The sequence below is a fragment of the Oratosquilla oratoria genome, chromosome 32 (assembly GCF_046742065.1).
Source record: "Oratosquilla oratoria isolate Oo_2021 chromosome 32, ASM4674206v1, whole genome shotgun sequence".
NCBI lineage: Eukaryota > Metazoa > Arthropoda > Malacostraca > Stomatopoda > Squillidae > Oratosquilla > Oratosquilla oratoria.
This window is the reverse complement of record NC_134808.1, coordinates 12467097-12481001: the sequence shown is the minus strand read 5'-3', so window position 1 is coordinate 12481001 and position 13905 is coordinate 12467097. Positions and strand designations below refer to the sequence as shown.

Below are 13905 nucleotides of genomic sequence, written 5' to 3'. Positions count from 1 at the left end.
GTTCAAACAATACTTGCGCATGACGCTGTGTCCATTGTGTACATTACACAAACGACAAACTGAACATGCCTTGCCTCATCCTCCTCCTCCTCCCCCCCTCCTCCTCCACCATTTCAATTTATGTTGCTTGAATTTAATTTATTTGAAATTAATGTTATTATTTTACAATGTTATGTGTATGATTAATGATTTAGGGGTGTTTTATAAGATACGGTAATAGAATTTACGGATGTATATTACAGTAACAACTTACGTTCATTTTCAACTTACGTTCGGCCGTTCGGAACGTAACTAAAACGTAAGTTGAGGAGCGTCTGTATAGCAAACATTATTGGAGCTAGTACTGGTCCCTGTGGGATGCCACTACTTATTTCTTCTCATTTTGAATATTTGTCTCTGAGCACCATTCTCCTTTTTCTTCCATGTAGGAAGTCCTCCATCCAGTTCAATATTTTTTCATGTATGCCTCCTATCGTTTCCAGTTCATATAGTAATTTTCTTCATCCAATTTGTTCCATATATCTATCACTCTGTGTGGGAAGCTGTTCTTTTTCAGGTCTCTTCTGTAGTTATCCTTTTTGAGTTTCATTGCATGTCCTCTCGTTTTTCCTCTGTCCCAATTTAATAAGTCCTCTCTATCAAGGCATTTTTTTCCTTTCATAATTCTGTAGATGGTTAGTAGGTCCCCTCATTCTCTTCTTTGTTCCAGGGTTGGCAATTCCAGTTTGACCAGTCTTTGTTCATATGTCAGGTTTGAAAGTGTTGGGACCATCTTTGTCATTGCTCTTTGTATTCTTTCTAATTTTCATATATTCATTTTTGTACTGGGTGACTATATGAGCACTGCATATTCCAGTTTTGGCCTTATCAGTGTTTGTAATATTTTCTTCATCGTTTCCTTTTCCAGATATTTAAAGGCCACCTTTATTGATCTCAACAAATTGTATGTTTCTCCAACTATTTTATTTATATGTTTATCTGGCAACATGTCTTTGGTGATTACTCCTAGGTCCCTTTCAGAATTTACTTTCTTTACTTCTTTTTCATCAATTTGATACTGTCCTGATATTCTCTTCTTGCTTTTTCCAAATTCAATTATACTGCACTAGTTGATGTTGAATTCTACCTCTTATCTCTTGCTCCACTCTGATACTTTGTTCAGATCCCTCTGCAATGAGTCAGTTTATTTCAGAGTTTATTCTCTTTAATAATTTTGCATCATCTGCAAAGCTGTTCATGTAACTTTCAATGTCTTTGTCCATGTCATTTACATATATAGCAAACATTATTGGAGCTAGTACTGGTCCCTGTTGGACGCCACTACTCATTTCTTCTCATTTTGAATATTTGTCTCTGAGCACCACTCTCCTTTTTCTTTCATGTAGGAAGTCCTCCATCCAATTCAATAGTTTTTCATGTATGCATCCTATTGTTTCCAGTTTATATAGTAATTTTCTGTGTGGTACCTTATCAAATGCCTTTTGTAAGTCCAGGAATGCACAGTCTGCCCAGCCATCCCTTTCTTGCAATATATCTATCAATCTTGAATAGAAACTAATTAAATTAGTGGTACATGATCTTCCTTGGCGGAACAAAATTGCCTCAGGTTCAGTATATTATTCTCCAGATATTTTGTTCATCTATCTTTGATGATTCTCTCACAAATTTTATACTATTGTACTCATTAGGGACACTGGTTTATAATTTGTTGGGTCTTCCTTATTCCCCCCTTTATATATTGGCACTATATTGGCATTTTTCCAGTCTCCTGGTAGTTTTCCTTCTTTGAGTGAGCATTCAATTATTTTGTATATTTTTCCTGTTAGTTCGTCTATACATTCCTTCAGTATCCAGTTTGCAACTCCGTCTGGGCCATGTGACTTGTTAACGTCAAGCTTTAATATTTGATTCCTTATTTCATTCTGAGTAACATTTAATTTCTTCAATAGAGGAAATCGTACTTCGATTCTTTGATCACAGTTTTGTAGATTTTTTTTCCTCTTTGGTGAATACAGATTTTAAATGTTTGTTCATAATATCTGCCATTTCTATATCTTCTGTGTATTCTCTATTACCTTGATGTAATTTAGTATTTCCTATTCTTGTTAATGAGCATTTTCTTCAAAAACTAACTTTTCTCAGGTACATATATATACCTTACACAGAAGATAGCCAAAAAACAAAGGCATAGAAACCACTCCTACCCATTCCATCCCCTACATACTCCACTCCCCTCAGGTGGTGGTAATTAAATTTGTCTATTTTCTTAATAACAACAATACAGTCTTATAAAAGCTCTCCAACATACACCAACACACTAGTATTTAATGAAAATTATTTTCCTTGAGTATGACAAATCATGAATAAAGTTCTTATATTTTTATCCATTAATAGTTCACTAAGGATCAAATGATAAATGCAATAAATGTATGACATTACAATTGAAATAGTTTTGGAACGTCTTCATTCATGCTTCTATATAATTAAACCTGCAATGACTTGAGAGCCCAAGTAAAGGGCTTAACTAAAATAAACTCAGGCAACCTTGTCCATAGAATCTTTAACACTACTTGTTCTCTTTTCTCTTTCAGCCGAAACAATGGTTATGCAATTTCTACCCCAACTAGTGAACAGTACAGAGGTGATGGTGTTGCCTCTAGAGGGCCTGCATATGGTATGGCCACCATTCGTGTTGATGGCAATGATGTATTTGCAGTATACAATGCAACTAAAGCTGCAAGAGATATTGCAGTCAAAGAAAATAGACCTGTGTTAATTGAAGCCATGACATACAGGTTTGTTTTGAGTAGAGTTATAAGAAGTACTTTAACAAATTGAGTATACCATATATTTTACCTAGAGAATTTTAAGAGTGTCTGAGATGGTGTGAGAAGTATGGTAAGGGTTACATGGTTGGTTAAAGTGAGAAATGAGAATGTAAGGAGAGCAGGGGTGTATAGAGAGCTGTCAGATAGGGCTGATGAATGATTATTGGGATGTTTCGAGCACATGGAAAGAATGAGTGAAGAAAGATTAGCAAAAGAGGTGTGGAAAGCAGAGGGATGCCCAAGGATGAGATATGGATGGGAGGAAAGGGACATTGAGAAAGAGGGGAATGTCTGTTGAGCAAGGGAGTGGATAGGGATAAGTGGAGAATGAACATAACATAACAACATAAGAATGAAGGAGACAGCTCGATATCCATCACCACCTGTCATCCTTTTCCATAAAGTTGTCTAACCGCTTCTTAAAACAACTGATAGGTTCAGCACTCGCTACATGGTTACTAAGTCTATTCCATTTGTTGACCACCCTATTAGTAAACCAATTCTTGCGCTAATGCACTGTTTCCTGGTTTTAAGGTCAGGACTCACTAGAACTCCCAACTCTCTCTCACACTCGGTTTTCTCTAAAAGTGAGTATTAACCTCTTCACTCCGGAGCACATCGCACGTCTGGCAGCATTAGCTGCCCGACGTGCGATGTTGCGTCATAATAATCGCATTATAAAAAATAAAGTCGGTGCTCAATCATTCGTTCTCTTTCACCCGTGAATTTTGATAACCATAGAAAATATGATGAAGCCAGTTTAGAGAGAATAGAGGTTACGTAGGTACGACTTCAATAAATATAATCAAGATGCCGACGTCGGCATCATCTCGTACCCACTTGCTCCTCATGACGCCTACGTAGACGTCACCGTATGGAAGTGGTTAAGACTGGAGGAATTGAATAGCTTTAGATACTTGGGTGTGAATGTGGTGGGAAAGGGAGGAGTGGAGATGGAGGTAGAATGTAGATTGAGAGAAGCAAGCAAATGCCTTGGGGGATTGAAAATATAATGGGAAATAGACACTTAAGAATGGTTGCTAAGAGGAGATGAAGGAGTGATTGTGCTGACAGCACTGTATGGAGCAGAAACATGGGATACAGATAGAGTTAAAATGTGAGATGAAATGATTGAAAAGGGAAAAGGGGACAGAGTGAGAAATAAGGAGGTGAGGAGGAGAGCAAAGGTGGAAAGGTAGTTGGGAGATAGGGTTAATGAAAGAGTATTGGGATGATTTGGACACATGGAAAGAATGAGTGAAAAAAGGTTAGTAAAAGAGGTGTGGAAGGCAGAGATGGATGGAGTGAACATGAGGGGGCACCCAAGGATGAGATAGATGGATGGATGGGGGTAAAAGGGGACTTGGGAAAGAGGGGAATGTCTGTTGAGGAAGGGAGAAGACAAAAGATAGGGGTGAGTGGCAAATGGTTGTGTATGGACGATGCTGTGATGCATGGAAGGGAGTGGGTGGGGGATGGGGAGGGTGAGGGACTGTGTGAATGATATTTTGATGCAGACCAAGGGGATTTCTCTCTGTCCTCTCATTTTCTGCATGAGGGGATGGAGATGGGTGAGTCACTGATTAAATAAAGCACCCTTGCTGTGAATGTGCTATGTCTTGCTAAATTGCTTCTGACCCAGGGGAGTGGGTGAGTTGCAGTGATGTCCCATCATCCAGGCAGAGCCAAGAAAAGAGGGAGGGAGGGATGGTGAATGTGAATGGAGTATGTGAGGAAGAAATGGATGGGAGTGAATTTAAGCCTTTGACTTTGTCTATCTCCTTTGTAAGGGGAAAAAGCAGTTGGTATATGTATGTATGTATAAGCTAGCCATAATACTTAGGCTGGTGATCATTCTGGTTGCCATCTTTTGTATACTTTTTTTCTTGTATGTATATATTTTTTTATGTGGTGTCCACACCATCACTTCATATTCCAGTCTGAGGTGGAAATGGAGCTGGTAGATAGGGCTGATTCATGAGGCTGCATTAAAAAATGCAACATAAATGACAATATGATTTTTCAGACCAATTTTGCATGCTGAATATTGGTCGTGTTCATCTTGCTCATGGAGTTCTAGTTTTTGTGTTACACAGCATATGTTATAGTGCTAGGTGTATAGGCAGCTATGTATTAATTATTACTGTGTAATGTCCACGTGTGATCACTGACTGTGTCTCATGTTTATTTCTTTTGTTGGAGATTAACTGAAGGATGCCACAGACTTGCAAGAACCATCCTGACTCATTCGGCTACATATGCAGAAAGTACACACCCTCAAAACAGAAACACACTATCACATCTTCAGTAAAATGTTTATATCATGCCTACTTTGCCATTGAACTAGGAGATCAGGGCAAGCCATGGGCTCCTCACATTGCCTGTGTGAACTGTATTTCTCGGTTCACCCATTGGAGTAAAGGGAAACGAAAAATCACCAAGATGACTGCTATTTCTGTATGGTGAAATTGCTAGGAAGGAATGCTAAAAGCATGAAACACATTAAATATCCAAACATTCCATCAGCTATGCGACCTGTACCACACAGTGATGACGTCCCAGTACCATTTTGTGCTGAGAATGTGCACCATAGCAGTTCAAGTAACTCTTCAAGTAGTGACCATGAAGATGCAGATGTGTATGAAGAGTTTCACCCTACCAGGATCCCTGGGAAAAACCCTTAATTGTTTGAAGAAAGTGAGCTAGATGACCTTGTTTGAGATTTTGGGCTGTCAAAATAATGCACAATTGCTAGGTTCAAGGTTAGCAGAGAAATTTTTTTTGGGGAGCAGCACATGCTTTGCATGGTATAGACATTGAGAGCAGGAATTTGTGCAGTACTTTACTAAGACAGATGACATGGTATATTAACATGACTCTTTATTGACTCCTCTACAAGGAGTCTGAAAGCAATGCTACTTTTTAACCTCTTCACTCCGGGGCACATCGCACATCTGGCAGCATTAGCTGCCCGACGTGCGATGTTGCGTCATAATAATCGCATTATAAAAAACAAAGTCAGTGCTCAGTCGTTCGTTCTCTTTCACCCGTGTATTTTGATAACCATAAAAAATATGATGAAGCCAGTATAGAGAGAATGGAGGTTATGTAGGTACAACTACAATAAATATAATCAAGATGCCGATGTCGGCATCATCGAATACCCACTTGCTCCTCATGCCGCCTACGTAGGCTTCACCGTATGGAAGTGGTTAATGGCAGAAAAGTAGCATCATTGCCCATTGCATATTCTGTCACCCTAAAAGAAACCTATGCTACCATGTCACTTCTTAACAACATACAATATCAGGATCACAACTGGCTTCTTTGTGGTGACCTGAAGGTCCTAAATATTTTATTAGGGCAGCAGGGCGGCTACACAAAACTTCCATGCTTTTTATGCTTGTAGGACAGCTGTGCAGATTCCATACACTACCGACAAGTGCAGTGGCCACAACAGATGGAATTTGTACCTGGCTGCCATAACGTCAAAGCTATACCACTAATACCAGTGGACAGAGTGCTTCTACCTCCACTTCACATAAAGCTGGGATTGATGAAGAACTTTGTAAAAACACTTCTGAAAGATGGAGAAGGGTTGAAGTACCTGTCCTACAAATTCCCATCTGTAAGTGATGCTAAAATGAAAGCTGGCATATTTGTTGAACCACAGATTTGTGAGCTTTTTTCACATACTGGCTTTACTGAAGCATTAACACCTCATGAAAGAAGTGCTTGGAATGGTTTTAAGTCAGTTGTAATAGGCTTCTTGGGGAACATGAAAGCTGATGACTACAAAGAAAGAGATGGGAACATGCTTCAAGCATATGAGATGGCTGGTGTACAGATGAGCCTAAAAATGCATTTCCTTCATAGCCATCTTGACTACTTTCCTGCCAACTTGGGTGACTTCAGTGAGGAACAGTGGGAGAGGTTCCATCAAGATATATCTGAAATGGAGCACCACTATCAAGGCAATTGGAATGTGATGATGATGGCTGATTTCTGCTAGTCACTTCAGAGAAGCCGGGCAATATCTGCTGATACACCGGCACATAAGAGAAAGTCTCGAATGCGTGCCTTTCAAGGAGAATAGCTGGCCTCAACATTCAAATATTTTAATACAATTGTGTTTCTTCTCAATAGAATAAAATGGCCTGTCAATCTCTTTGCCTTTACTTACCTATATAAATTTACAGGAATTTGATAGACCTGGCTCAGACGCATTTCTACATGATAAACGTGAATCATTTAGTTTCAGTTATTACAAAAAAAATGAGAACTTCCCTGAAAAAATGAGTATGATTTCTGGATTCAGCATGCAAAACTAATGGGAAATGCTACATCTTTGTTGCAAGGATTTATTTATTTATTTTTATTTATTTATTTATTTATTTATTTTTTATGCAGCCCAGTGTATAGAATATTGGCATAGTTGGGCACATGGAAAGAATTAATGAAGAAAAATGAACAAAAAAGGTGGAAAGCAGAGGTGGATGGAGTGAACTTAGTAGGACAACTGAGGATGAGATGGATGGATAGGGTTAAAATGGCTTTGAGCAAGAGGAGAATGTTTGTTGAGCAGGGAAGGGTGAAGGAAGGATAGGGGTGAGTGGAGAATAACTGTGTATGGTTGATATTGTGATGTAGCCTAAAGGGATTTCTCCCAGTCTCCTCTATTTTCCTCATGAATGGGTGGGGAGTTTACTGTGCAAGTGAAGTGGTCCTGATGTGGATGTGTGTCTTGCTACACTGCTGATCTGGGCATTGGGTGGGAGATGGGGATGACCCTTCATCCACGGGAGCTGAAATAATAGGGAGGAAAGGGTGGTGGATGGAAGTGGAATGGATGAGAGTGGGTGCATGCCTTTGATAAGGCTACCTTCCTCGTAAGTGGAAGAAGCCCTTGCTATATAGATAGATATTCTTCATTTTCTCCTCAGTATAATGAAATGTGATTTACATTCATTAACAGTTTGTGACTCCTGTTATTCTGTTTGTTTTTCTGTAACCATCCCTCATTGAGATTCATAAATAATTTTCCTTGTTTGCTGTTATGATTACTTCATCAGCCATTTTATAACTATGACAGTCTTGTTTTGCATTGACCCCTACCCAAAATTTTCATCATCTTTGCATTGTATGAAGGAGTGATTGTGCTGACAGCACTGTATGGGGCAGAAACATGGAACATAAGAGAGGAAGAGAGAAGGAGTTTGAATGTGTTTGAGATGAGGTGTCTTGAGAAGTATGATAAGGGTTACTTGGCTGGTTAGAGTGAGAAATGAGGAGGAGAACTGGGGTGGAAAGGGAGTTGGGAGATAGGGTGAATGAAAGAATATTGGGATTGTTTAGATACATTGAAAGAATGAGTGAAGAAGACTAGTAAAAGAGGTGTGGAAGGAGTGAATGTGAGGGGTCGACCGAGGATGAGATGGATGGATGGGGTAAAAGGGGCTTTGGGAATGAGGGGAATGTCTGTTGAGGAAGGATGGGAGAGGACAGAAGATGGGTGAATGGAGAATGGTTGTATATGGATGATGTTGTGATGCATGAGGTGGAATGGGTGGGTGATAGGGGGTGAGGGAGTATGTATGAGAAATAAATTGATGCAGCCCGAAGGGATTTCTCCCTTTCTTCTCCTTTTCTGCATGAGGGGATGAAGAGGGGGGTCACCAATTTAATGAAGTGGCCTTGCTGACACTGCTTCTGACCCAGGGTAGTGGGCGAGATGCAGGGATGACCCGTCATCCAGGAGGTGCCAAGATAAGAGGGAGTGAAGAGAGTGGAGGGAAGTGAAGTGTGATAGGGATGGAATGGGTGGGAGTGGTTTTATGCCTTTATTTTTTGGTTACCTCCCTTGTAAGGGGGAAAAAAAGCCTTTGGTATGTATGCATTGAATTTCATTTTCCACTCCTTGCTCCATTCATAAGAATGTCCTCACTGATACATATGTTAAGTATGATCACTGGTAGTTATCATAGTTCCCAAAGATGACAGTTTCATATGGATTATTATTTTACATGATCTTTACCAATTTTGCACAGGATTGGTCATCACAGTACCTCAGATGATAGTTCAGCATACAGATCTGTTGATGAAGTACGTAACTGGGATGCTAAACGACATCCCATAGCCCGTTTACGTACATATATGGTCAACAAGAATTGGTGGAATGATGACAAAGAAAAGCAATGGAAGGATGATTGTAAACGACAGGTGGGTGTGCACTATGTATACAAGAAGTTGTTGTTCACTGTAGTTTAGTAGCATAATTAGAATCTTCTGACATTTTTCCCATTCTTCCTTTTACTTTGGATACTGATACATATTCCATTAATCCCCTGTCAACCACCCTTCCATCGACTGCCCTTTTCAAAGTATACTTGTGCTTGGCTGTCTTCTTAAACACTGTTTTTCTTACCAATTTTGAACCTGTGTTTTGATACCTGATGTTGGAATTTTGCTTTCATTTCAGCTTGTACCTGCCCAGTCATATCCTTTCTGATTCCTGAGTTATACAATTACTTGCTATAATTTATAGAAGAAAAACTTTAGATTGAAAGAATTCATTGACAAAGTAGACTAACTATTTTCTATTTTGTTCATTCTGTTTCTATTCATCAAATATATTTTGTTATTTATTTTATAGTGGAAATTTAATGGTGAAGATGTGTTTAGAGAGTTGATGATAGCTAACACAGTGTTTACAAAAAAAGTGAAGCATAAGTACCTGTAGGAGAGGGTGGTGGATGGAAGGGTGGTTGATAAGGCATTAATGGACTATGTAGTGATATCCAGGAAAAGAATAAGAAGAGTTCTGGGTGTCCATGTTCTTGGGGAGAGAACGGGGGGGAATATCAGATAAGTTTTTGGTAGAAGATAAGTTGAGAGTGAAGGATTGGTGGAAGAGGAAAAGGGTGGAATGTAGAGAGGTGCTTAGACTAAACCATTTAAATGAGAAGGAAAAGGAACAGGAGTACAAGAAGCTGAGAAAAGTGTGGGAGGTGGTGAAGAATAGAGGTAGGAGTGGAGGATGAATGGGGATGTTACAAAGAGATAGTGACAATGTGTGCAAAGATGGTATATGGAACAAGGAGGATGGGAGGAAATAGGAGGAAGGGTAGTGAGTAGTTGGATGATGAAATGAAATAGAAGAGAAGTGAGCATTCAGGTACTGATTGCAAAGTAGAACAAGAGAAGCATAGGAGAGGTGCAAAGAAAAGATAAGAAAAGCAAAACAAAAAGGAGAGCAGATATAAAATTGTATGACAGAAAGTTTCGAAAGTAATAAAAAGATGTTTTGAAAGGAAGTTAACCCCTTCAATACGGGCCAAAATCTCGCGGGCAGCATTAGCTGCCAGACGTGCGATGTTGCGTCATAATACTCGCATTATAAAAAATAAAGTTACCGCTGTATTGCTCGTTCTCTTTCACCCGTGAATTTTTATAACCATAGAAAATATGATGAAGCCAGTTTACAGAGTATGGGGGTGACGCAGGTACAACTACAATACAGACGCTCCTCTACTTACGTTAATTCATTTTACGTTTTTTCGATTTTACGTTTGAACTGACTGTAAAAAAAAAAATGTAAAAAAAAATTTTTGAGTGAATTTTTTAGTTTAGCGCGCTCTCCGTAGTTCAAACGATACTTACGCATGACGCTGCGTCCATTGTTTACATGGCACAAATGACAGACTGAACGTGCCTTGCCTCCTCCTCCACCATCTCAATTTATGTTGCTTGAATTTAATTTATTTGAAATTAATGTTACAGTAAACTCGCGTTTATCCGAACGCGTTTTAACCGAATAATCGCATTAACCGAATATTTTCTCAATACGGGAGCCATCGCTTCAACCGAACGTATTTGGATCTCAACCGAATATTCAAACACCCCACCGCCTCTTCCGCCACCCCTGCGCCACCCGCGAGCTTCACTAAGTGCTCACACGGTGGCAGTACACTCCATGTTTACACCCGATCGTCTGTTTATACTCTATAGAATATGTTTATGAACTATAATAAGCATTTCCATGTGTATGTTAAGTTTACAGGTACGAATATTGCAGCTGACATTACTGCATAAAACTCCACGGGAACGAAACATACAAAGTAGGATTAACCGAACATTTCGGTTAATCGGACATTTCTAATCCCCCTTTGAGTTCGGATAAGTGGAAGTTTACTGTATTTTACAATGTTGTGTGTATAATTAATGATTTAGGGGTGTTTTATAAGATACAGTAATAGAATTTACGGATGTATAATACAGTATGAACGGTCATACATTACTAGAATGTGCATTAACAACTTACGTTCATTTTCAACTTACGTTCGGCCGTTCGGAACGTAACTAAAACGTAAGTTGAGGAGTGTCTGTATATATAATCAAGACGCCGACATCGGTATCCTTGCATACCCACTTGCTCTTCATGATGCCTACGCAGGCGTTATCATATTGAAGGGGTTAAGAGAGGAAGGGAAGGTGATTTAAGTAGAGAAGAGGTAAAAGGCACAGATAGACAAATGTTAATAGTAGAGATGGGAGTAAAGGGAAAATGGGCAGTTTTTTTTAAAGAGCTGTTGAACGTGGAGGAGGATAGGGAGGCATTGGTATTATCAATGGAAGGCACTTAAGAAAATTTCAGTGATGGGAGAGGAAAATGGAGGAGAAACAAGAAAAGATGAGGTACAAGTAGTTTTAGAAATTATGAGAAGAGGTAAAGCACCTGGGTTAGATGAGTGTCATGCAGAGTGTGAAAAAGTACAGTCATAGTGGATTGGCTAGTGAAGTTGTTTAATGTGTGTCTAAGGGAGGGTAGAGTGCAGAAGGACTGGAGTGCCTGTATAGTTCTGCTTGACAAAGGAAAAGGGGGCAAATATGAGTATAGTATTTCATAGGGATCAGTTTGTCTAGTGTAGTTGGGAAGGCATATGTGAGGGATTTAATTGAAAAGATTAAGAGAAGAACTGAGGTAAATTGGTGAGGAACTATATGGGTTTAGAAAAGGTAGGGATTGCATGGATCAGATGTTTGTGATAAGACTGTGAGAATAAACACCTTGTGAGATGGAAAGCTTTATTGGTACTACGTTTCGCTTGTTACAGCATGTTTAACATCGCCCCTCCTATCATCCATCTGTTACCCGCATTAAATAAATGTATGAAATGTCCCCCTTAGTCCACTTCAACAAACTGTCCGAAATGTCCCCCTTTGTCTCCACCAAGTCCCACCCGTCCCCCTCCTCCCCCCCTCCCCTTCCCCCTCCACCAAGTCCCACCCGTCCCCCTCCTTCCCCCCTCCCCCTCCTCCCCCCCTCACCTTCCCCCTCCTCCCCCCCTCCCCTTCCCCCTCCACTTACCACCCACCCCTCCCTGATAACCTCTCCCAGTTCCTTCCCTGTTGGCTTATATGTGCTCAGAGTGTGTGTCATGTCTGTACTTGAAAAAGCTGTAACAAGCGAAACGTAGTACCAATAAAGGTTTCCATCTCACAAGGTGTTTATTCTCACAGTCTTGTCGGCTTTTGCCATTGTGATTCATTTTTGTGATAAGGCAGATATGTTAGAAATCTTGAGCAAAAGGTAAGGATGTTTTGTGGGCCATTATGGGTTTGGAAAAGGCTTATGACAGGGTAGACAAAGGCACAGTGGGAGGTATTGCAGGTATATGGGATTGGGGGAAAGCTGTTATGGGCAGTTGATTTTTTTATGAGAGTAGTAGAGCCTGTGTTAGAACTGGAAAAGGCCACTACACTCCACAAACACTCTTCTGACAAACCTCACACAAAGAATTTTAGATGGCATCAATTCAGATAGGCCCCACCACAGAACACTTCTTATAACATTGGACATTAGTAAAGCTTTTGATGCTATCCCCCGCCACAACCTAACAAATAAAATATATAACACAGACATGCACAATAACACCAAAAGATGGCTGGCCAATTATCTGGCAGGCAGGAATGCTCATGTGTCATATAATGGCCAATCATCGCACATCAGAAACATTAAGAACGGAGTACCACAGGGCTCGGTTCTATCCCCCACATTATTTAATCTATACATGCATGACTTACCCACGCCAGACACCTCAGAAATACAAATCTCTTCCTACGCAGACGACATAACAATCACATGCACACATCGTAACACAGACAAAGCTGCAGAAATAATCCAGCCTTACCTTGACACACTCAACACATGGTTCATCACAAACAGACTCAAAATAGCTCCAACCAAATCTACAGCAACACTTCTCACCAACTGGACAAAAGAACACAAATACATACCTCATCTCTACATCAACAACACTCTAATACCACACACAAACACACCGAAAATTCTTGGTGTAACATACGATACATCCATGTCTTTCAAACAACACCTCACAAACATAAAAAACAAATGCACACCTAGACTTAACGCACTTAAGTCAATCACTGGAACAACATTTGGACAAAACAAAGAAACTAATATAACAATATACAAACAATGCATACGCTCAGTGATGAATTATGCGAGTCCTGCATGGGCTCCTAATCTCAGTGAGACACACCACAACACCCTTCAAATCATACAAAACAAAGCCCTAAAAACAATTACAGGCTGCACAAATACATCACCTACAGACCATTTACACCATGAAACAAAAGTCCTCAAAGTCAAGGACCACCTCGACATGAGAGGCACACAAACACTTGCTGCAGCCACCACAAACACATCACACCCGCTACACTACATAGCAGAACACCCACACACACCAAGAAACATTAAAACTACACCCAAAGACCTTTATTACACACAGATACTCTCTTCTCTTCCTCCACAACCACCAAATACCAGCCTCCGGAAACATATTCATAATCATATCACTCACCGCTCCATTAACACACTGAAAGACAACACACTGCTGCATGCCAGACCCCCTGATATCCACCCTTCTGAATCTTCTCTCCCACGTAGGGACAGAGTCCACTTGGCCAGACTGCGATGCGGTCACCACCCAGCACTTCTAAGCTACCAGAAGAGGCTGGACGACCGTGTTGTGAACAGCTGCCCAGGATGTAACAC

General features: G+C 40.1%; 1 protein-coding gene across 1 annotated transcript in view; it reads left to right on the top strand.

The window, feature by feature from the left end:
• The window catches only part of LOC143041777 (2-oxoisovalerate dehydrogenase subunit alpha, mitochondrial-like), a 138563-nt gene that overhangs the window by 99672 nt on the left and 24986 nt on the right, over positions 1-13905 (top strand). The window contains exons 6-7 of the mRNA XM_076213827.1: positions 2592-2795; positions 8876-9047. Coding sequence (XP_076069942.1) covers positions 2592-2795; positions 8876-9047 — 376 coding nt within the window. The remainder of the gene's footprint in view (positions 1-2591; positions 2796-8875; positions 9048-13905) is intronic.